This window comes from Neovison vison, chromosome 9, assembly GCF_020171115.1.
Source record: "Neovison vison isolate M4711 chromosome 9, ASM_NN_V1, whole genome shotgun sequence".
NCBI lineage: Eukaryota > Metazoa > Chordata > Mammalia > Carnivora > Mustelidae > Neogale > Neogale vison.
Genome location: NC_058099.1, coordinates 27,281,480 through 27,305,579, shown reverse-complemented (window position 1 = coordinate 27,305,579; position 24,100 = coordinate 27,281,480). Strand labels below are relative to the sequence as shown.

The 24,100-nt window shown below is 36.0% G+C and overlaps 1 protein-coding gene across 1 annotated transcript; it reads left to right on the top strand.

Annotated features, from left to right (window-relative positions):
* The first annotated feature begins 2,127 nt into the window (after positions 1-2,127).
* On the top strand, positions 2,128-3,087 carry LOC122916882 (olfactory receptor 13C8). Its single transcript, XM_044264271.1, has one exon. The coding sequence runs from the start codon at positions 2,128-2,130 to the stop codon at positions 3,085-3,087; it is 960 nt and encodes a 319-aa protein (XP_044120206.1).
* The last annotated feature ends 21,013 nt before the right edge of the window (positions 3,088-24,100 follow it).

Genomic DNA, 24,100 nt, shown 5'->3' with positions numbered 1-24,100 from the left:
TTTTATTTATTTATTTGACAGACAGGGGTTACAAGTAGGCAGAGAGGCAGACAGAGAGAGAGGGGGAAGCAGGCTCCCTGCTTAGCAGAGAGCCTGATACAGGGCTCAATCCCAGGACCCTGAGATCATGACCTGAGCCAAAGGCAGAGGCTTTTAACCCACTCATCCACCCAGGTGCCACCAGATGTTTACGGAATAATAATTCCTGCTTCTTTGGATTGTTATGAATAAAAGAATTTATATATATATATATATATATATATATATATATATATATATCTGGCATTGAGTAATCAATACATAAACTACTATTTTAGTATTGTTGTTTCTAATAAAACTATTAAAATGCAGATTATTAATATTACTTCTAACTCACTATATTGGTGGTTTTCAAACTATGTCCCTTAGAATCCTCTTAAACCAAACTGAGTTCAGAGAAAAAGTAAATAGGGTACGAAAGGAATAGTACTTTGTCTTCTTTAGCAAATCAGTGTAACTCCAATCAGAGAAAATTCCTTCTTTCCTTTATATGCTATGCTTCTGTATAAATTTGGTTTGCTAAAACATAATGGCTACATATCACTGGTTTAGTTACATGTGTACACTTTGAATGAAAGCACTATTATTACAGCAGATCTCTCAGTGATAGTCCTTGTATGAGGTGAAAATAGACAAATTAAGTGGAGCCTACAATATATAACATTATGTCTCTCTATTCATGATAAAATTGGCTTTGTAAGTATTTTCAATTTATTTCTGTTAAAAACATTTATTTGAGCACATTAAAAAAAACAGTTATTTGAACACAGAGGACATGGGGAGATGGAGAGAAGAAGGGAGTTGAAGGAAACTGGAGGGGGAGATAAACCATGAGAGACCAAGGACTCTGAAAAACAATCTGAGGGTTTTTAAGGGGCAGGGGGTGGGAGGTTGGGGGTACCAGGTGGTGGGTATTAGAGAGGGCACGTATTGCATGGAGCACTGGGTGCGGTGCATAAACAATAAATTCTGTTACACTGAAAAGAAATTAAATTTTAAAAATGTAAAAAAAAGTTATTTGGACACATATTTCAGCACTGTATTGAGGTAGTTACTGTAGTAATATAAAGATATGTCCCTCTCTTCAATGAAGCCACTGTCCTCAATGAGGCTTTGTGCAGATATGTCACCAGAAGACCCAAATAAGCTCTGAAAAGTGATTTGATTATACAGGACAGCATTGTAACTTTGATGGTCCCTGCGTACTTTTGCCAACATGGGCCCTTTCTCCCATGAAATAATATGAAAAGTTATATTTTACAACTATTTTAATATAAAGATAAATATACTAATATATTAAAGGTCAAAAGTTTATTGTGTTATTCAGATTTTAAAAGAAATAAAAACTTTTGTATAGGTTTCTAACAGTATGGTAGGCCTATAGTGCCTAGTGGATAAGGTGGCCCTGCAGCTATGGGTTGAAAATTCAGATACATATACAATCCCATCAGGTATTATTAATGAATGAAATCAACTGAGAATAACATGTTAATTGGCAACTAATATTCACCTTCAGTGACAAGCAGATAAGAGAGAAAGGAGGGCAATCTGGTGGCATGAAGAACATGCTTCAAATCCAATGCGTAATTCGTAACTGAGCTCCAAGATGGAAATAGGTATAATGATTTAAAATATTATAATTTATTTGAAGACAAGCTGAAAATATACTTTTAAACCATATCTCCTGCTTGTAAAATGTTGATCTCTGGTTCAAATTTAAAACACAGTGCTGAAAAGACTGTCAAACAAAACACATCTCTCTGCTGCATCCAGGCTATAGACCACTGACTTGCAGTCAATATGTTAAGAGGAAGAATTAGTAGGAATAGCAATAAACTGGTTTGGGATCCAAATGTCCTATAATCAAATGTACTCTCTCTTAACCCTGAGAAAACCAGGTTAAGATTCCTGCTCTGGTGGCCTGGGTTTTCAGTGAGAAATCTGCCATAGACTTATACTGTTACATCCAAATATAGAACAGCAGTAACACAGAATATAATTCTTAAAAGATGTAGCTCTTGCAGATACTGCATTAACAAATTCCTATTCTACCACCCAGAGTGCTTTCGGAGAAAGACTATATGCAAAATGGAAAGGACCAATGATTCCATGATGACAGAATTTGTCCTTGTTGGGCTTTCTGCCCACCCAAAGCTCCAGACAGTTTTCTTTGTGCTAGTTTTGTGGATGTACCTGATGATCCTTCTGGGAAATGGAATCCTTATCTCAGTAATCATCTATGATTCTCACTTGCACACCCCCATGTATTTCTTCCTCTGTAATCTTTCCTTCCTGGACATTTGTTATACCAGCTCCTCTGTCCCACTAATTCTTGACAACTTTCTGACCGTAAGGAAGAGGGTCTCCTTTTCTGGGTGCATGGTGCAAATGTTTCTCTCCTTTGCCATGGGGGCCACAGAGTGTGTGCTTCTAGGTATGATGGCACTTGACCGCTATGTAGCCATCTGCCACCCACTGAGATACCCTGTCATCATGAGGAAAAACACCTACGTGCCCATGGCAGCTGGGTCCTGGGCCACTGGGCTTGTTGACTCAGTGTTGCAGACATCTCTCGCAATGCAGTTACCATTCTGTGCTAATAATGTCATTAACCATTTTGTCTGTGAAATTCTGGCTATCCTAAAACTGGCCTGTGCTGATATTTCAATCAATGTGATCAGCATGGCAGGGTCAAATCTGGTTGTTCTGGTTATTCCACTGCTAGTTATTTCTATCTCTTACATTTTTATTGTCACCACTATTCTGAGGATCCCTTCCACAGAAGGAAAACGGAAGGCCTTCTCCACTTGCTCCGCCCACCTAACGGTAGTGATTATATTCTATGGAACCATCTTCTTCATGTATGCAAAGCCCAAATCTAAAAGCTCTGTTGGTGCTGATAATCAAGACATCATTGAGGCCCTCATCTCTCTCTTCTATGGAGTAATGACTCCCATGCTCAATCCTCTCATCTATAGTCTGAGGAACAAGGATGTAAAGGCTGCTATGAGGAACATGCTGAGTAGAAGAAACTCTGATGGAATATGAGGACCAACTTACACTATGTGACTGAGTATCCAGAGCTGCTGCAGACACAAAATTTGAAAAGAGAAAATTACACGTGAAAACGAATTCACCACATGGCATTCAAAATCATCTGACAGAAAAATTTTGGTGGCTGTTGTTACTGTTAGCTTTTTGTTTTAACTATAGAAACAAAACATGTTTCTGGTTTTAAAATACTCATATGGAAATGCAAAAAAATATATATCTTTAAGAAACCCAGGCAAAATATAGTCACTCTGAAACCTTCAGAAAGTAATACAGGAAAAAGGTGTACTAAAAACACCTGAAACTAATATAATACTGTACGTTAACTAACTGGAATTAAAATAAAAACTTCAAAAAGAACATAATAGTACTGAAATGGAAATATGCAATAAAGAAGTAAATGCTAAGTTTAAAAAAAGGTGTACTAAAATACTCTGTAACCTAAAATAAGCACATTTTAATTAATTATGCAAAAAGAATACTGATTGGAAAATGGCATATTCTATATTCATTTTTAACTTATTCATTATTTACTGTTTGTGTCCACCTTATAAGCTTTCTGAAAATAAGAACTTGTCTGTTTATTACCCTACAGCAACCCACAGACCCAGAATAGATACTGGCACATAACAGATGCTTGATAAATATAAGTATTTATTTTAATAAAAATGAATTGTATCTTATATAAGAGTAGGAATGTATGTCTGTGGTATATGAGGTAACGAGGCTTATTCAAAAAGAAAGCTGATTCATTGTTTTATTTTCAAAATAAACTGTATTGGCTTTGAAATATGAACTCCCCTAAGAGTTAAAATGTTGCCTTTTATTTTCTATGTGAGGACTATCACAATAGAGAGGAAGAGGTTTTTGTTAACTAGCTCTCATAAGTTATCTGGATTTGGTATATAATGAGACTAGGGTAACTAAAAGAGTCCCCTGGTCCTGCAGCCTAAGTTTTAACATAGTAGAATGGAGGTGACACGGTAGCACAGCTCCTCTTCGACTTTGACAAGAGACCAGGTTGTAATGAGAACTACTCTCCTACTCTGCATTGGATCACATAGTTCCTGAACAGTAAGAGAACTAGACAGAACTGGTAATTGCAATAAAAGGATAAGAAGTAACAAAAGAAAAAGAGTTAAGTTGCTCAATAAACTAAAGAGCTACGGGGTTTGGTGTTGGCAGTAAGACAAAAATGGGCCAAAACTCAGATGATCTCTAATGACTAAAGAGGACAAGCAGTGCCAATGTGAGGACAGAAGCCCCATTTCCATGAAGCAAGTATGTCACTGATATGAATAGAAGAAAGCATTCCTTTTATCTAAGCTCTTTGAAGAGTCTATGGGATTTGAAATATAACACACAAATCTAAAGTAAGACTATAACTACTAAATTCTAAGAGTAAGCCCATAATATCTTCCTTTCTTGTGAATGGGCAATTAAGGTTACTTCATAAAATTAATTCATGTGCAGTACTAAATAGTGCCTTGAACATTTTAAACATCCAATAAACATCGGTTGTTTTATTAGAACTAGTGTTTAGTGAATTTAAATAGATCAGAAAGCTTTGAACAGGCATAAGATTTTCATTCTTATTTTTTATGGAGTAAATTTTAATACTATTAAACTACTGTCTCTCAACTTCAAATCCATTTTTCTATGCTCTATTTTGTGTTAGGACTGAGTCACTGAAAACCAATTTCTCCTTTGCTAGCGAGCTTCCGTTAAATTCTTCCCAAAGAGTTACTGGAGAATAGAAGGCTGGGTGATGGCGGGGGCTCAGCTTCCCGGTCTGTTGCTTATTCCTGTCAGCATCATTCCAGGTATGGGTCTTCACCATGACAATGGCAGTCCTTTAGCTGCTTCCAGTATTACTTTCAATTTTCTTTTTTTCTCTATAACCCAGAATCAGGAGCCTACCAGTGCCACCTCCTCAGAGGTTTCAATCTGTTACGCAGCTTTTACTTCTGGAAAATGAATCTTCATATCAAATGCTTAAGTCTGTCTTGAGGTATCTTTAACGGCAGTAAATAGTCAGTTCTCTGCCTGAGAACTGTAGTAGAGCAGATAGAGCATAAACAATGTATTTGGTCAGACTGTGATTTCCATACACAAATAAATAACAGAAGGTACTGGGCAAGACATTTGTGTTTCTACAGTTGGTTTCTTGTTTCTAAAATGTAGATTATGAAAGTTTCTGTACTATGTTCCAAAATAACATAACAGTAGTCATATACTCTATGAAAGGAGAACATTGAGTGGTTCACTGATTCTAAGATACTTGTGAGAAAGGATAAACTTAGAGAGAAAAAGAAACATAAATATAACTCTTTTCTTTTTTCTCACCAATGAAATTTTGCCATATACAATGACATGGATAGAGCTAGAGAGTATAATGCTAAGTGAAATAAGTTAAATAAAGACAAATACCATATGATTTCCCTCGTATGTGGAATTTAAGAAAGAAAACAAATGAGCAAGGGAGAGGGGGGTAGAGAGAGAGGCAAACCAGGAAACAGACTCAAAGACAGAGAACAAACTGAGGCGAGTTAGGTGGGGGGATGGGTTAAATAGGTGATTGGAATTAAGGAATTCACTTGTGATGAGCATTGGGTGATGCATTGGTGTGCTGAATCACTATATTGTACACCTAGATCTAAAATAGCATTATATGTTAACTATATTGGGATTAAGATTTTTAAAAAGAAATAAATGGACAGAAGTGCTAAAAAATAATAACAAAATAAAATTTATCAAATATAGAATAAACAATTTTTTGAGGGAAATGCTTATACCTAAATTCCGATAGGAAACTTGGCTAGAGAAAGAAGGAAGCAAAAATAAAAAGAAGGTAAGGATATGGAATTATCTAAGCAATTTGAATGCAAAGTCAATGTGCAAGCCATTGTGCTATATATTCATGTTATTATTTCTTACTAAATCTTCACAATAATATATATTCTTGCTTTCAATTTAAAGATGAATAGACTAAGACACATAGTAGTTAAGATCATACAGATTCTAAGTGAGAAACCTAGTTTTCAAACCACAGTCTTGACTATAAAAACATAAATTTCCTTTACTGCCTACCGGTCAGAAGGGAAATATCTTGAAACCCAGTTGCATCTGAATCAGGAAAACTAATCCAAAGACATCAGAGGGCAAAAAAGTTAAGATATCTTAATTGAATTTATCCTTGGAATTTCTCTAAAGCTATTAACTGTATATATAGGTGAATTCAGGGGCCTATGATGATCAACTCTTCCATGATTATGGGAAAGGCCATGAATAAGACTTTATCTTGAGCCCAGTATTGCAACCTCCTTAGAAACCCATTGATTCCTAAACTTACATGTTATAGATGATATCACCAGGAACCAAGGGTTTCAACCAACCAGAAAACTGCTAAATAAACCTAGGGTCATGAGTTTTCGTTGTGATGCACTTTAGAGAAGATGAATTTTTAGGACACAAAAATTTTTAGTTTATCAAAGGAGGCAGAAGACATTAATGGACAAAATACTGAATATGCAAACTATTTAGCTTTGAATCTCACCTCCATATCTACCTTATTAATCTATTAGCTATGCATATAGTTTAACTTCTCTGACCCCGTTTTCTCACTTTTTGTAAAGATTAAATATATCAGCTTATTCACCCACATGTTGCAGCACTTATATCAGTCTAGAGAAAGGGTCTCAGTTTGAAAAACCAGAGGAATAGGAAGGAGCCAGAGGAATAGGGAGAGTCTGACTATAACCAGGTTTTGCATGTGATGATTGCATCTAGCCCGTATACGAAGCAAATTTAAACACCAAAAATGGGCATTCAGTCTGATGATATAGATGGTGTGACTCTTGACAAAAATATTACAGGTAATGTCTTCACAGTATGAGAAAAATAAGGACAGTAATTACTAACTATACCCCAAATTTTATGGAAGAAACAAAGTAAAACTACTGAAAGGGGGCAAGTAGGCTGCCGAGGAGGTAGAAAGAGAGGCATGGCTATGTGGTGTCACGGAGCACAAACGGGAGAGTCTCAAGAAGTCTGAAAGGGAATGCTGCAACTCTAAGAAAAGAAAATGGAAATGTAGACACTGGCAATATTAGAGATACTAATGCAGAGAAGAGGGACTATAACCCACATGGTTCAGGAATGGTTTCCGTAGGACAGACTGGATAGCCAACCGTGGTACATCCAAACTTGTGAGAGGATCAGTAGGATCCTAAACAAAGATGAAAGTGTAACACATTTACTAAGCCAAGATGGGAAATTCTTTTAACTATCCCTGGACAACTTCCATGAAGTTTCTAGAAAACTGGGAAAAGGAAGAACAAGCCCTCTTTCCTGTTGTAGATTATTTAAAAATGAAGCAACCACTTCAGTGACTAATGTTTTCTGTAGCTCAGGGACAAGAATATATTAAATGCCACTGATGTTGTATATATATTTAAACTTCATAAAACCCTGAATATATACATGATCTTATACAATAAGGAATGTGTAGTCCAAAAAAAAAAAATTTATACAAATTGCCCTAGGTCCTACAGCGAGGAAGTAGCACAGTGGGGACAGGAACACAAGTAAACAAACTGCAAATTTCATATATTTCTCATCACCCCATCATGTATTTCAATGTTTTTGAAACATCTTAACTATCTCTTCCTATCTATCCATCTCTTTAGCAAATATACAAAGGACAACTTCCAGCACTACACGACCTCTAATTATTTAAACATGGGGATTCCAAAGAGGCCAATTGACCTAGGAAGACATTGTTTCTTTTTTACTTGTTATCTTACAGACTGGTAATCTCTTCCCACAGGAATATAAAACACAGTCTGATATTTACACCTGAGCAGGAAACTACATCTCAGAGGACATCATTAAAAGTTGACTGACCTACTTCTGTCTAATAGCAAGGTTCAATTAGGATACATAGGGATGGGATCCCACATGGTTGCAACAGTCTAAAGTCAAGCTTGTTAAAGAAAGCTTGTAACTTTTTTAACAACACTCTTCCCTCCACAAGTTTTCTGGAGGGAATCTGGGACTGTTCCTAGGAGATTCATTTCTCCTCCTTAGTTACAACTAAACAGTAGAGTATATGAGTTCATCATGTGGAAAATTCTAAAAGTGGAATCATTTTATTCTGTGAAGAAAAAGCACTCCTCTATGCCTTGCCATCACCAAGTCATTAATAAAATATAATTATACAGGTAAAGAACACATATTCTAATAAAAACATTGAGTTAGTGTTAGAAGTAATAAACTTCTAATGGTAATAAGATATTATGGCATATGTATTTTGTTTAGTTATATAGAATTAAAGAGATGTGCCACAGTCCTCACTCGAACATATTGCTTTAGACCCAGTTTGCTTTACTCAAGTGTAATCACTGCATAGCAATGAAGATATTTGAGTATGTGAGTCCCAAGAGACTTGAAGTCATGCAGACAGTCCATTTTCATCCTGGGAAATTAATTGAAGGCCCATATAACTAATGTTATGATTTTTAAATCATTTTTTGTTTGAAAAATGGAATTTTTTTTGAAAATAGAATGATCTAACTTTTTAAATAAAAAGAGTACTTTTCCCCAATAGTCACATAAATCCAGGACAACCATAGGGCAGGACACATAATGGAGAATCCTGAAACACCTAGAGTGGGATTCAATAAGTATCAAGATTTTTTTCTAACTCAGAATTCACATACCCTATAATGACATCTAAATATGGCACAGGTTAAGTGCTCAGCTCAGGACCAGTAAGATGAAAATGGCAAAAAAACAAAGAATGGTAAATTAAAAAAAAAAAATCACACTAATCAGCACACCTTTGTAACAGAACTATTCATCACATCAATTCAGAATCACTGAGGAATAATCATGACCATCCCCAAAGAGCAACCTGTTCTCCTAGGGTACTTTTGGAGGATATACATGAACAATTTGTTCATCTGCAACTGGATATGTGAACATCTATGACAGAAATTTTAATATGCAAAATGTTCAAGATTTTTAAGAGTACCAATATGATAGATATTCATAAGATCATCAACTGAGAGAATATTTGTACTGAACATAATACAAATGTATCAATATTACCTAGCACCCAACAAACAAAAATTTATCAGTATTTGTTCCTTTGGCATCTGGTAGCATTGGACACGGGAATCTGCAGTGAGAAGGGAACTGGGCCATGGTCACCTTCCAACTCCTGTGTTCCTGCCATACCCTGCTCTTACCCGCTCCCACTCAACACAAAGCTCCAGAAGGAATAAAAGGTAGAACCTGGCTGCAAATGAAACCTTCACATACGAGCATGGGAATGAGAGCTCCAACCCTTAGAAGTATGAGCCCTGCTTCTTCCAAATGTATTACATCTACTTTTATAGAAAAACTGCTGCATGTGAAAGTAGAGAACCTGCAGTCAGATGGCAGTACTCTCTCGTTTTCAGACAAATTTCACTGTGTAGAAAGTAGTCCTCACAAGATATCAAGCTGTGGCCATTTCCCAGTTTGACTATGGATGTTAAACGAAGCCCTGACAAGAGATGATACTCAAAAAGTACTTAATAAGTAAGGCAAAGGCTACAACAAATCAGAACAGAAACCCAGTTGGAATGCATGTTAGGCAATAAGCACAGCGGCAGTTTGATCTGTATCACATTTTAAGAAGATCCACCATGCTATCTGGAGAACACACTGAAGGAAGGCAGAGTGAAAGCTGAGAGTCCAGTTAGGAACTATGACAGAAATGCCGTGTTAAGCAGGAGCTCATGACTTGTCTGCATTATGCATTCCTGATCTTTGTGTCTCCCATGGCTTTTTGGTCTTCCAAAGTGCCTGGTGAGTTAAATTCACTTGAATATACTTATCAAGAAAAATAAGCCGCCTCTAATTTAGATGGAATTATCTTAAATCACTTATCAAGGTTTTGTGTAATCAAATTCAGTACGTTATATAATTTTATCTCACACAAGCAATCTGTATTTCCCCCAACTCATCAAAAAATAGATTCCATTCTTTGGTGGCAGTGATTCACTTTGATGCTCTTTCTATTGATTTTTATAGCTTCATATTGAAGCAGAATGATTATATGTCTGCTCTATTTACCAAAACCAACTGAGAGTGATTATTTGTTGCATCAACATTAGGCAAACTATACTCAGATTCACTGACTCATAATCAAATACAATAATGTTAACTGTCTTCTATGGAGTGCCTATTAAATACCAAAAACCATGATAAGCACTTTTTATCACATAACAGCCTAACAAAGTGGTTAAAATATTCACTTCACAACTCAAATAACTTACTCAAGGTCAACAGGGTATAAGTCAGGAAACTAAGGTCTAAACACATAGGTATTCAACTCCAAAGCAAAATGATTTCCATAATAGCAAAATGCATATTTAAAATCATTGATATAATTAAAATAGCAAGTACTTTTGCCAAGTACCTAGTATGAATCCATATCTATATTAGATTCTTCAAATGCATTGCCTTATTAATTCTCAGAATAACAACTATCAAATAGGAAATTTTAAGCTCCTCATTTTATAGACATGGAGCCTAGGGTTAGAAAGATGAAGTGACCTCACTGAGGTCAGAGAGGTAGTGCTTCACAAAACTGGACTGTCTAATTCCAGAATCCAAAGTTCTCAATCATCTCACTCTCTGCCTCCTAAATAACAAAAAATACCTTTCTCCTGGAGGGTCAGACAAAACCAATAACCAGAATGTAATGCATAGGAGAGGTCCTTATTTATCACAAAGATCCTCATAAACCTAAAATATTCTCTTCAGTACTACATGTTCTTCATTATTTTAACCAAACACATGGGGGAATGGCTGAAGGAACAAAGAACTGTAGCCTGGCACAAAAAAGACTCAGAGGGATGCAGCTTAAGATGGTGGCATAGGAAGATCCTCAATTTACTCCCTCCCATGGACACTATAAAACATAACTACATATGATATAACTTCATCTGAAAAAGATCTGAAAATTAGCTAAACAGCTCCTCTGCAGCAGAAGATAAAAAGGCCATGTCAAGGTAGGGAAAGTAGAGATGTGGTCTTACCAAAAATCTCACTCCCTCTCTGCCCCTGTGTTGTGACCCACAACCAGAAAGGATATTACAAATGTAAAGTTTCTCTCTGAGAAGCAACGGTTTGTGCCCCATATCAGGCATCTTAACTCTTGGGACCTGCAACAGAACAATCATCTCCCAAAACATCTGACCTTTAAAATCAATGGGGCTTATATCCAGGAGAATCAAAGGGCTATAGGGAACTAACACTGCTCTTAAAGGGCTTACACACAGACTTGCTTGCCCTAGGACTCAGCACAAATGCAGCAATTTGAAAAGCACCTAGACTACATGTGAAGGAGATTCATTTACTAATCTTAGAGTGTCTGCCAGAGGGGCAGGAGCCTGTTAGGACTCTGTCAGGAACAAAGGCATAGGCGGACCCCATTTTTGCATTCTCCCTCTATCCTACAAACACTGGCACTTGCACTGCAATTTTTGTACTCTTCCACTAATCAGCTAGAGCTGTGGGTGGACCCTCTCCCTGTGACAAGCATTCCATGCCCATGCTTACCCCACAGTCCCAGTAAAGACAGTGGGTGTGCATAGCCCACATAGGGACACTCTTTATGTGCCTGGCTCTTGGTGGTCAGAGAGAATAGTGTTTCTGGGCCCTGTGGGTATGAAACTATTGGAGAAATGATTCTTGGCAGGCTACCACCTCCAGAATACTGCAGAGACAGAAAATCAAAACGTACTCCCAGTCTTCCTGTGAAAAAGGCCTATTTACTTGTCCTGGAGCTTCAGCCTAAGGGGCAGGCTTCAAGATGACCATACATCTAGAGGCTACAGAAGTATTCTCAAGGAACATAGGCCAGGGGATGCCATTTTTGCATTCTCCCTTGGCCCTGCCACAGTTTGCCACTACCTTCTGGAAAGGAGCTCATACAGTTGCCTGGAGCCCTTGTTTTTGCAACTATCTCCAAGGAGACACCTCCAGATCACCTGTTCTTAAGGTCAGCAGAGTTTATAATGGCTATCCCATAGGACTATATATATTTCCATAACTTAAATGTGTACCTGAGGGTCTAGATTCCAATCAGACTGAAACTAGGGGCTGACAGAGATCCCTCCCTCTGGAACACTCAGAGGACTTGATTCTCCCTCAACAACTGGTATCTATCAAGAATAAATCGGGCTGCTTAGATATTCACAAAAGTTTGAGAGACAACCAAGAGGTAGGGCAAGGTTAAACAATAAGTTTCATCTCCTATATAAGGCCACTCCTTTAAGACTGGGAGAGATAGTTATTTCACTTAATCCATGGGGGGGGGAGGAAACAGAGAGTCAAGCAAAATGAAGAGACAGAGGAATACATTTCAAATGCAAGAGCAAGATAAAGTTACAGAAATAAACTGTAATGAAATAGAGATAAGTGATCTACTTGATAAAATAATGGTCATAAAGATGCTCAACAAACTCAGGAGAAGAATGGATGTGCACAACAAAAACTTCAACAGAAACAGAAAATATGAGAAAGTACCAAAGAGAAGTCACAGAACTAAAGAATGCAAAAACTGAACTGAAAAATATATTAGAGAGATTCAACAGCAGACGAGATAAAGCAGAATGAATCAGTGATCTGGAAGACAAGAAAGGGGAACTCAACAGAGCTGCAAAAAGAAAAAGAGTTTTAAGAAGTGAACATGGGTTAAGGGACCTATACTTCAATGTAAACCAGAATAACATTATCATTACAGAGTACCAGAAGGAGAAAGGGGGTGGAGAGAAGAAAATTCAATTGAAGAAATAATTCTGACAACTTCCTAGGGAAGGAAAGAGACATCCAGACCCAGGAAGCCCAGCAAGTTCCAAACAATATAAATTCAAAGTGATCCACACCAAAACACATAATTAAATGTCAAGATTTAAAGATAACAGAGAATCTTTTTTTTTTTTTTAAGATTTTATTTTATTTATTTGAGAGAGAGAGACAGTGAGAGAGAGCATGAGCGAGGAGAAGGTCAGAGGGAGAAGCAGACTCCCCATGGAGCTGGGAGCCCGATGTGGGACTCGATCCCGGGACTCCAGGATCACGCCCTGAGCCGGAGGCAGTCGTTTAACCAACTGCGCCACCCAGGCGTCCCGATAACAGAGAATCTTAAAAGCAGCAAGAGAAAAACAACTTGTTACATACATGGGAAACTCCATTAGACTATCAGCGTAGTTCTCAGCAGAAACTGTAGGCCAGAAGAAAGTGGTATGATATATTCAAAGTGCTGAATGGACAAAAACTTCCAACCAAGAATACTCTACCTGCCAAGGTTATCATTCAAAACTGAGGAAAAGAGAGAGCCCTTTCCAAACAAAAGCTAAAGGAGTTCATCACTACTAAACTGGGCCCACAGGGGGCACCTCGGTGACTCTGTTGGTTAAGAGTCTGCCTTTGGCTCAGGTCATGATCCCAGGATCCTCGATCAAGCCCAGTGTCAGGCTCCTTGCTCAGTGGGGAGTGTGCTTCTCCCTCTCCCATCCTGCTCATGTGCTCACTCTCTCTATCTCTCTCAAATAAGTAAATAAAATCTTAAAAAAAATAAAACTGGGCCAAAAAGAAATGTTACAGGGATTCCTTTAAGCTAAAAAGAAAGGAGTAAGAAGTTAGTAAGAAGAAAACATATGAAAGTAAAAATCTCACTAGTAAGGATAAATATATGTAAAAGTAGAGGATTAATTACTTAATGTGTATGAAGGTTAAAAGGTAAAAGTAATAAAAATAATTGTAATAATAGATACACAAAATAAAAAGATTGAGTGAAATATGACATCATAAATGTAAAAGCGAGAAAGTAGAAAGTAAAACTGTTATGCTTTAGAATGCATACAAACTTAACTTGCTATCAACTTAAAATGAACTATTATATATATAGGCTATTATATGTTAGCCACACGGTAACCAGAAAGCAAAAAGCACTAGTAGATATACAAAAGATAATGAGAAAGGACTCTAAGCATTACACAATAGAAAATCACCAAACCAAAAGGGAAGAAAGCAAGAGAAGTAAAAAACAAACAAACAAACAAACAAAAATTGTAACTTTGTATGGTGATAGATAGTAACTAAGACTATTATGATGATCATTTTGCACTGTATGCAAATGTAAAATCATTATGTTGTATACCTGAAACATAATGTTGTATGTCAATTAACTTCAATAAAGAGAAAAAGACTCAGAAGCAGCAATTTTCTGTTTCTGTTTTTTTGAAATTTTTCAATTTCAAAAAAAAAAAAGAAAACTGTCATGAAAAAAGAGTATATACTACTTGCTGTTCCACAAGGAAAGATGAGAGTTTCACACAGAGAGTACATATACAGTTAAATATGAAAAATTTTCTAATAATGAGGATTGTCCAAAAATAACCTGTGTGGCTTCATAACCATCACTGATGCTCTAACTATCACTGGGTTTGGAGGCAACAGTAAGAGGAACATCAACCATACTGTAGATGTTTCTGTCATCTCATAAGGTTTAGAACTAAATTAATATAAAGATGATTTCCAGTTCTAAGATCCAACTCTAAATGAATTTTAGTTTCACTTAGAATTATTATATTAGAGTATGCATTTAATTATCTCTATCTCCCCATTAATAATTCATTAGTCATAATTCACTATGAAAGTTACTGAGATTATTCTAAAAAATAAAATAAAAGCATTCCTTTTAAAGAATAAGTTACATTATTACAGCATTGTTTATAATAGTAAAAAAAGAAAGCAAGACAAATGACCATTATTTGAGAATAGATTAAATAAATCTTGAGACATAAATATAATAGACTACTATGTAGCCATTATAATCATATTACCCATGTATTTGATTATATGTTAAACTGCTTATGATATAATGCTATGCATAAGAGAATGTAAATTACAGATAAAGGTAGAAATTTTGTGATCTATAATATGCTTCTCCTGTTGATCTTCAAAAATATTTGAACCTGTATTTCTGAACCTGTATTTTTCTATCAGCTATGTCCAAGTTCATCTCAATGTTGCCATAGTGCCAGGTCCATAATAGGTGCCCGGTAAATATCTGATGAATGAATAAGGAGGAATGAATGAATGGGAGGGAATGAAAAAGGGAAAGCTGTGATGCATTTTTTAAAAAGTATTTTGGAAAAATTAGTTTATATTATTAAAATATCAATCTGTCCCAACCCTTAGACATAAAACAAAATAGTTTTCCAGGAAGGAGACAAACCATAAGAGACTCTTAATCTTACAAAACAAACTGAGGGTTGCTGGGGGGAGGGGATAGGGAGAGGGTAGTTGTGTTATGGACATTGTAGAAGGTATGTGCTATGGTGAGTGCTGTGAAGTGTGTAAGCCTGATGATTCCCAGACCTGTACCACTGGGGCTAATAATACATTATATGTTAATAAAATTTTTCTTAAAAAATCAAGTCAAAAGAAAATTTCATTCATATTTTTTCAGAATCACATGAAAATCTTACCTCAATGAAAATTAAAATAACAAGTCAAAATTAAGAAGGAAAATCACAAGTTGGAAAAGTATTTGACCAAAAAATTGAAGAATGAAGTGTTAATCTATTAAGACTTCACACCTCAATGTAAGGCAGGAATCCTTCAGAATCCTAGAGAAGAACATAGGCAGTAACCTCTTCAACATTGGCCACAGCAACTTCTTTCAAGATATGTCTCCAAAGGCAAAGGAAACAAAAGTGAAAATGAATTTTTGGGACTTCATCAAGATCAAAAGCTTCTGCACAGCAAAGGAAACAGTCAGCAAAACAAAGAGGCAACCCACAGAATGAGAGAAGATATTCACAAATGACAATATAGAAAAAGGGCTGATATCCAGGATGTATAAAGAACTCCTCAAACTCAACACACACAAAACTCAACACACCCAAAAAATGGGCAGAAAAAATGAAGAGACACTTCTCCAATGAAGACATACAGATGGCTAACAGACACATGAAAAAATGCTCATCATCACTAGCCATTAGGGAGATTCAAATCAAAACCACATTGAGATACCACCTTACACCAGTTAGAATGGCCAAAATTAACAAAACAGGAAAAAACGTGTGTTGGAGAGGATGTGGAGAAAGGGGAACCTTCTTACACTGTTGGTGGGAATGCAAGTTGGTACAGCCACTTTGGAAAACAGTGTGGAGATTCCTTAAGAAATTAAAAATAGAGCTTCCCTATGACCCTGCAATTGCACTACTGGGTATTTAGCCCAAAGATACAGATGTCGTGAAAAGAAGGACCATCTGTATCCCAATGTTCATAGCAGCAATGGCCACAGTCGCCAAACTGTGGAAAGAACCAAGATGCCCTTCAATGGACGAATGGATAAGGAAGATGTGGTCAATATACACTATGGAGTATTATGCCTCCATCAGAAAGGATGAATACCCAACTTTTGTATCAACATGGGCGGGACTGGAAGAAATTATTCTGGGTGAACTAAGTCAAGCAGAGAGAGTCAATTATCATAGGGTTTCACTTATTTGTGAAGCATAAGAAATAGGACATGAGGACATGGGGAGATGGAGAGGAGAAGGGAGTTGAGGGAAATTGGAGGGGGAGATGAACCATGAGAGACTATGGACTCTGAAAAACAACCTAAGGGTTTTGGAGGGGCGGGGAGTGGGAGGTTGGGTGAGCCTGGTGGTGGGTATTATGGAGGGCACATATTGCATGGAACACTGGGTATGGTACATAAACAATGAATTCTGGAACACTGAAAAGTAATTTAAAAATAAATAAAATTTTTTTTAAAAAGAGTTCACACTAATTAAGAGATAAACTATCAAAATACCAATAGATAGTTAAGCAAAGGATGTGGATGGAGAACAAAAGAGAAAATATAAGCAACAAATAAACATAGAGGGAATATTCAGTCTAACTGGAATCACAGAAATGAAAAGCTAAAAGTAATGTTTTATACAAGCAAAAAATAATAATCATCTTCTCTTGTTCCAGAAAATACACAAAAAATTGTCTGTGCAAATACTTCAGCAGCAGTGTAAAGTGTTAAGTTTTAGATTGGAAAAATAATTTTGCATATGAACTAGGAATTCTTTAAAATCACATACTTTCATTCTATAGTCTTAATCTCTCTAGAGATTTGTCTTAAATTCTGAATTTTCAGTAGAAGGTAAAGCAGATTAGATAATCTGATACATAGATATCGATAGTCATTATATCAAAATCTCAAAAAAACTTGAGACAAATTAAAATATCCAGTAGTATTAAAAGTGTAGGCTAGATTATAGTTATTCCACTTAATGATATATTCTTCAAATGTTAAAAAGAAATATTAAAAATACTATAAAAAATCAAAACATGTTGCTATGAAGTGGCAAATTCTAATTAAAATGTATACTATGATTATACACTATAAAGAAAAATTTGTGATGTGTGGCCTAGAATTAACAAAATTATTAAAGATAAAAAGACTTTTTAAAAAAAGAGTTTAAAGAGGTGGAATGACTATTTAGGACTCTATTAGGATTGACCTAGTATTATTTCTGAAATAAAAAGAAAAACAAATTCTCAGGAAAAGGTTAACTTTTCTGAGAACTTTTGGACATATTCTGATTCCAGTCCCAAATTATGTAGAGGCCATCATATACATCTATATTCAATGAATACTCCCAAGAAATGTATAACTGGGAAAGATGTTCTTTAAGTAATTGTAATTGGGTTTTTAGAATGTGCAGAAGTCAGGGACTTTACCTCTAGAGAATCCTGTTTCTGACTCATAACCTTAGGGATTGAAGAAGTTTGTAAAATATAAGTGCTAAATTGACTTCCAAAAGAAGCCAAATCTCTTGAGTAAACATCAACTTTAGGACAAGTCATGAGAAACCAGAGTTGCATCATGGATCTTTATTTTTAATATATTTTATTTCCTTGATACCCTCTATGAAAGTTTGTGTACAGACAAATTGCCTACTTGTAGCTATTTTTCTCACATATCTTTTTTAGGAAGTGAACAACTGTCTTTCAAAGTGAAAATCTTCTTGTCTCATCTGAAAAATGCAAATGAAATTCAAATTCCTGGAAATTTTTTCTATTACTTAATAGAATGGAATGGCATGGATGACTTTAAAACCTACTCAGGAGGTAAGATAAAAGAGAAAAGTTTTATTAAAATTATTTCAAAAGGAAAACATCTTATCAATAAATAATAAAGATATTTTTTGTTGAGGTGATCATTGCTGGTGGGATTTTGAAGGCATATATTATAAAAATCCAGGCTTTATTTTCAGCAGCAGAATATTATTTAAATTCCTTTAAAAATACTGAAATAATACACACAAAAAAGAGACTAGTGAGGAAGAGGAAGTTGCCTGCAATGCAACAGACCCTTATAAGTAACAGGTGAATAGTTACTATATTCAAGTATCTAGTTCAGTAAAATCTTTAGTAAAAATTATCCAGAGAAAGAGCCCACAATAATTTATGTATTATTCACACATAAGCTATGCTCAATAAGGATTGAAGGAAACATGTAATTGAAGATGTTTATGGTAAAAACAGGATTAGAGGGACGTCTGCGTGGCTCAGTTGGTTAAGCGGCTGCCTTTGGCTCTTGTCATGATCCCAGGGCCCTGGGACTGAGTCCCACATCAGGCTTCTTGCTCGGCAGGGAGCCTGCTTCTCCCTCTGCCTCTGCTTCCACTTTGCCTGCCTGTGCTCACTCTCTCTGACAAATAAATAAATAAAATATTTTTAAAAATGGGATTAGAAACAAAAATATCTAATAGAAGGCTGAAGTAGTTGTAATTGTTACTTTGAACTGTAGGTGTCCAAGACAAAAGAAGAAATATTTTTGAGTTCCCATTTATGTAACAAATCAATTCTACCACTCTAGATCTTAACTGTCCATGCTAGACTTGAAGGGAATTTTTGGATTTTTTTTTCATAATGTCTTCATAAGTGGAAGACAATAAATGCCTTCAATGCTTTCAAAAGATTCCAATATATTTTTATGTGTGTATTTATAATATGGATCATTGAAAGTTAAGTGCATAATACTAAATTGTGGTTTTATAAGAAGAAATTTTATAAATAAATAAATGTAGTATAGTGCTAAAGCAGGCCTGGGAATCATACAGATAAGAGTTTAAACCATAGTTCTGGCATTTACCACCTATGAGATTTTGAAAACCAGGTTTTAGATGGAAATGTTGAATCACTACTACATTGTACACCTGACACTAGTATTACACTGTATGTTAACTAACTGGAATTTAAATAAAAACTTATAAAAAGATACTGAAAAATGTACTTAAGCTTTGGAACTTCAAACTTATTCTTTCAATGGCAAAAGTTATAATAATATTTGGATTGCTATGAAGAGTAAATTATAAAAATTTTATAAAGTGCCTCATACTAGGACCTCACATGACATTTTCTCTTCCCTTTGCAACCTAAAATAATACATCTTTCCTTGTGGTATATTAATTGAATATTAGAGTTTATAAAATCTATAAATTGAGAGTCAGCAAATCCTCTGATTTATTTATAAAGTATCAGTTGTCTTAACAGGTATTTTTAGAAGAGTTGGAGAGAATGACAGGATTATTTCTTTTACTGAGAATCTAGAGTGCAGACATATGTGTTTTTCATTGAAAAATCTTAGTACTTTAAATATTAGATCTTCAATTATCTAATTGATAATAAAATAAAATGGAATAAATAAAATAAAATGAAAAATTTATATAAAGTTAGAGAGTTTCCTTCTAGAAAGTTAGAGAGCTTGACTTCAGGCTTGGATAAAAAGTACAAACTTTCCTTAGGTCTATTACACCATGAAAACAGTACCAAGATGAAGTCTCAGGGCATTGAAACACAGAGTGTTTAATTCTTGTAAAACACCAGGTTGGGAGAGGGGGATAAGAGGTTGGCTAGGATTCAGGCCAGTTCAGATCCTTTACAAATAATTCTGTTCTAGGCATCAGTAGTCTGCAATCTCTTTCAATAACATATGATTAGGTCAAGAACTCAAGTTCCTTATTTGGTGTACCTCCTAAAAACAAAAACGCTGTTACTTGCATGATTTTGAGAGTAGGGATTATAAATGCTCTCTTCCACCAGAAATAGTAGGTTCTTACCAGTAACTGCCTAGATACACCTCTACAGTTCAGCTGCAAAGTGTAGTTTCTAGACATTTAAGATAATCACTGTACTACTTAAATTGCTTTAATTTTTTTTTTTTAATTCTGAGTTCATTTTCCTAACATAACTGAAACCGGCTTCAGTGCTTTCCTCTTTTTTAACAATATTTTTTCTTGGACGCCTGGGTGGCTCAGTGGGTTAAGCCTCTGCCTTTGGCTCAGGTCATGATCTCGGGGTTCTGGGATCAGGGCCTGAATCGGGCTCTCTGCTTGGCAGGGAGCCTACCTCCCCCTCCCCTCTCTGCCTGTCTCTCTGCCTCCTTGTGATCTCTTTCTCTCTCTGTCAACTAAATAAATAAAATCTTTAAAAAATTAATAATAATTTTTTTCTTCATGTATTTCTATTTTAGAATTTTGGATAATTCAGCAAAGTAGAAAAAAGGCCCCTAAGATAACCATTAATGTTTTGGGTATTTCTTTCCAGCCTTTCTATTCTGTTTAGGTTATCTTGGTTTAGGTTTCAGTTTTGCAAAAACTGTTATTGTTTTGTTTCTGTTTCACTTAATTATTTTAACATAATTTAAACATCATTTTTGTTTTAATACAAATTCCTCACAAATGTCATGTCAGTAAGTACATAATGGCCCATCAAATTAGTATGCTATGATTATTTAACAATTCCCACAGCAATAACCAAGAATGAAAAATGTTTCAAAAGATAATATTCAATAATGGCAATGATTTAGTAAAAATGGAATTATCCAATATATATTTTGCATGGAAAGAAACTATCAATAATCTTAAAAATCTTCATTCCCTTGTTCCCAGGAACCCATTTAACCCACTCAGCCACTCAGGCGCCCCTCCCAGGAACCCATTTAGTGAAGTAAGCTAAAATGAAGAAAAAATTTCAGTCACAATGCTATTAAATAAGAGGGTTTGTTGATTGCTTCTAAAATGTCAGACTAACATTGCAAGAGTAATGAAAGTAATTTCCTCTCTATTGTCCATTATGCTTTCTCCCACCCCGATTTGAAAGCTTAAAGCAGATTGGCAGTTTCTCTTATAAATGTTTGCAAGTGAATTTTTTTTTAATAACAACTATCTGTGAACTGTCAAGATACTAAATACACACCATCATTACTTCCTGCCAGTAATTTTTTAAAAGATTTTATTTATTTATTTGACATACGGAGATCACAAGTAGGCAGAAAAGCAGGCAGAAAGAGAGGAGGAAGCAGGCTCCCTGCTGAGCAGAGAGCCCCATGTGGGGCTCGATCCCAGGACTCTGGGATCATGACCTGAGCTGAAGGCAGAGGCTTTAACCACTGAGCCACCCAGGCGCCCCTGCCAGTAATTTCTAAATAGGAATCAACTTGCCCCTAGAAAAGAAAAGAGAATATTTGACATGATTCACAAAATTTCCTGAAACAACAGACCCCAGACAACTGAAGGTCCTTCAAAGCCTCTAACAGAATTTCATTTTCACATTCAGAGTAGGTTAATATATACATCTACAGTCAATCAAATTCCAATATTAATACCAAATAAAAGTATATCCTGCCCAACTCAACCCTTCCTACCCTCTTTGTAATGTATGCCTACAAAGTATGATGCATCTTGAACTGAAGGAGAGCACTCCTTTCCATAGTCAATAGACATATAAACAGAGTATTTGCTGATTAATATGCATCACCATTATAAACTAGAGTTGTCATAGAAAACAGCAAAACCTGTTGGCAAAGCACTATCACAGAGAAAAATGGCAAACCCTATACCAGAAACCCTATACCAGAAATACCAGCCTTATTTAGAAACACTAAGTAGAAACATCTGGATCAATTCTTTTCTTTCCCTTGAGGGATACTTTTTTACAGATTTATTTATTTGAGAGAAAGAGAGAACATGGGTGGGGAGGGACAAAGGGAGAAGGAGATAATCTTAAGCAGATTTCCTGCAGAACAAAGAGCTGATGATGTGGCGCTCGATCCCATAACCCTGAGATCATGACCCAAGCTGAAATCAAGAGTCTGACACATAATCATCTGAGCCATCCAGGTGCCACACTCCAGGGATATTTTAAAGTTTGGTAGAATACCTTGGGAATGAAAAGGTGTTTCCAAATTATGTTCTTTGATTTATTCACTATAAAAAAGTTCATCTAGTACTATCTACTCCTTAAATTTCTTTCAAATTACATTTATTTGCTCCATGCTCTATGATGCACAACTCAGATGCTAGAGCTGACCTCAAAATCCTTTTTTGGAACATACTGACCTTAATTGCAAACTCAACAAGTGGAAGAGAAATGACTTTATCATGGATAGAAATAAAAAGCAGCCTCTTTTGTCTGCAACCTGGTTGCTTGTATATCTAAAATCTAAAGAACACAAAACTGGCTGCAAAACACACAGAGATATCTCAACTCCAAATCTCAGAAAGTGTTCAGTTTTTCATTTTCTACTATTCAGTTAATGTCTTATATACAATGGAAGCACTAGGGGCACTCTGCAATAGTATTGGAGAGAGTTGTTCTAAAAAACATTGCTATTTGTGTGAGTTCCGTAGTCAGCAGCAGCAGCAGCAGCAGCATCTGGGAACACATTAATAAATTCAGATTTTAAAGTCTGCTTCAGACCCACTGATTCAGAATCCTTTACAAAGATTCCCCATGTGGGCGCCTGGGTGGCTCAGTCATTAAGAGTCTGCCTTTGGCTCTGGTCATGATCCCAGGGTCTTGGGATTGAGTCCCACATCAGGCTCCCTGCTCTGCAGGAACCCTGCTTCTCCTCCCACTCCCCCTGCTTGTGTTCCCTCTCTCGCTGTGTCTCTCTGTCAAATAAATAAATAAAATCTTTTTAAAAAATGAACAAACAAACAAACAAAAAAGATTCCCCATATGATTCATCTGTATACTAAATTTAGAGGCACTCCACTAGAAAGGTGGTTTACTTCCACATTGCACATTGGAATCATCTGGAGAACATTATTTTTTAAAGATTTTATTTATTTACTTGAGAGAGCACGAGAGAGAGAGAGAGAGAGAGAAAGTGCACACAAGCAGGGGGTGTGGCACAGAGAGAGAAAGGGAAAATCAGGCTCCCTGCTGAGCAAAGAGCCCGAAGAGATGCTCCATCCCAGGACTCTGGGATCATGACCTGAGCTGAAGGCAGACACTTAACCAACTGAGCCACCCAGGCGCCCCTCTGAAGAACATTATTGGAGAAGATGTCTGATTCCTACTCTTTTTAGACAATTTATATAATTTGGAGAGGGCAATAGCTTATTGTTTAAAAAGAGCAGATGATGTAAAGTCAGAAAATGCAGATTTGAATAGGGGCTCACCCACTGTGTTTTTATACACATTCTACCTCTGTGAATTTCATTTTCCTTAGATGAATTACCACTGTAATTACAGTGGTAATAAAATGAGTAATATGTACAAACATATTTATAAATTATAAAGCCTTAAACCGATGGCATTGTTAAGGATTGCCAAGAAATAAAATCAAATATATAGGTATTTTTAATAGATTTAGGCACACTTTCTCCAATGATGTTATTCATTGATGATATGGAGATCAATGATCTCCAAATGATGATATTCAAAGTGAGGTCTGTGGGTCCAATGAATTAGAAATAAGGGGATGTTTGTTAAAAATGTAAATAGCTCTCCCCTGCCTCAGAACTGTATGTCACAATCTCAGGAAACGGAACACAAAAACCTGTATTTTTAATAAGCTATCAAGGTAATTATTACACATCTTGAATCCTCTCTCTCATGAACCTGAGATAAATTTGAAAAGCTAAACTCA

Coding starts and splice junctions, on each gene's coding strand:
- LOC122916882 (XM_044264271.1), top strand. CDS start 2,128: ATGGAAAGGACCAATGATTCCATGATGACAGAATTTGTCCTTGTTGGG.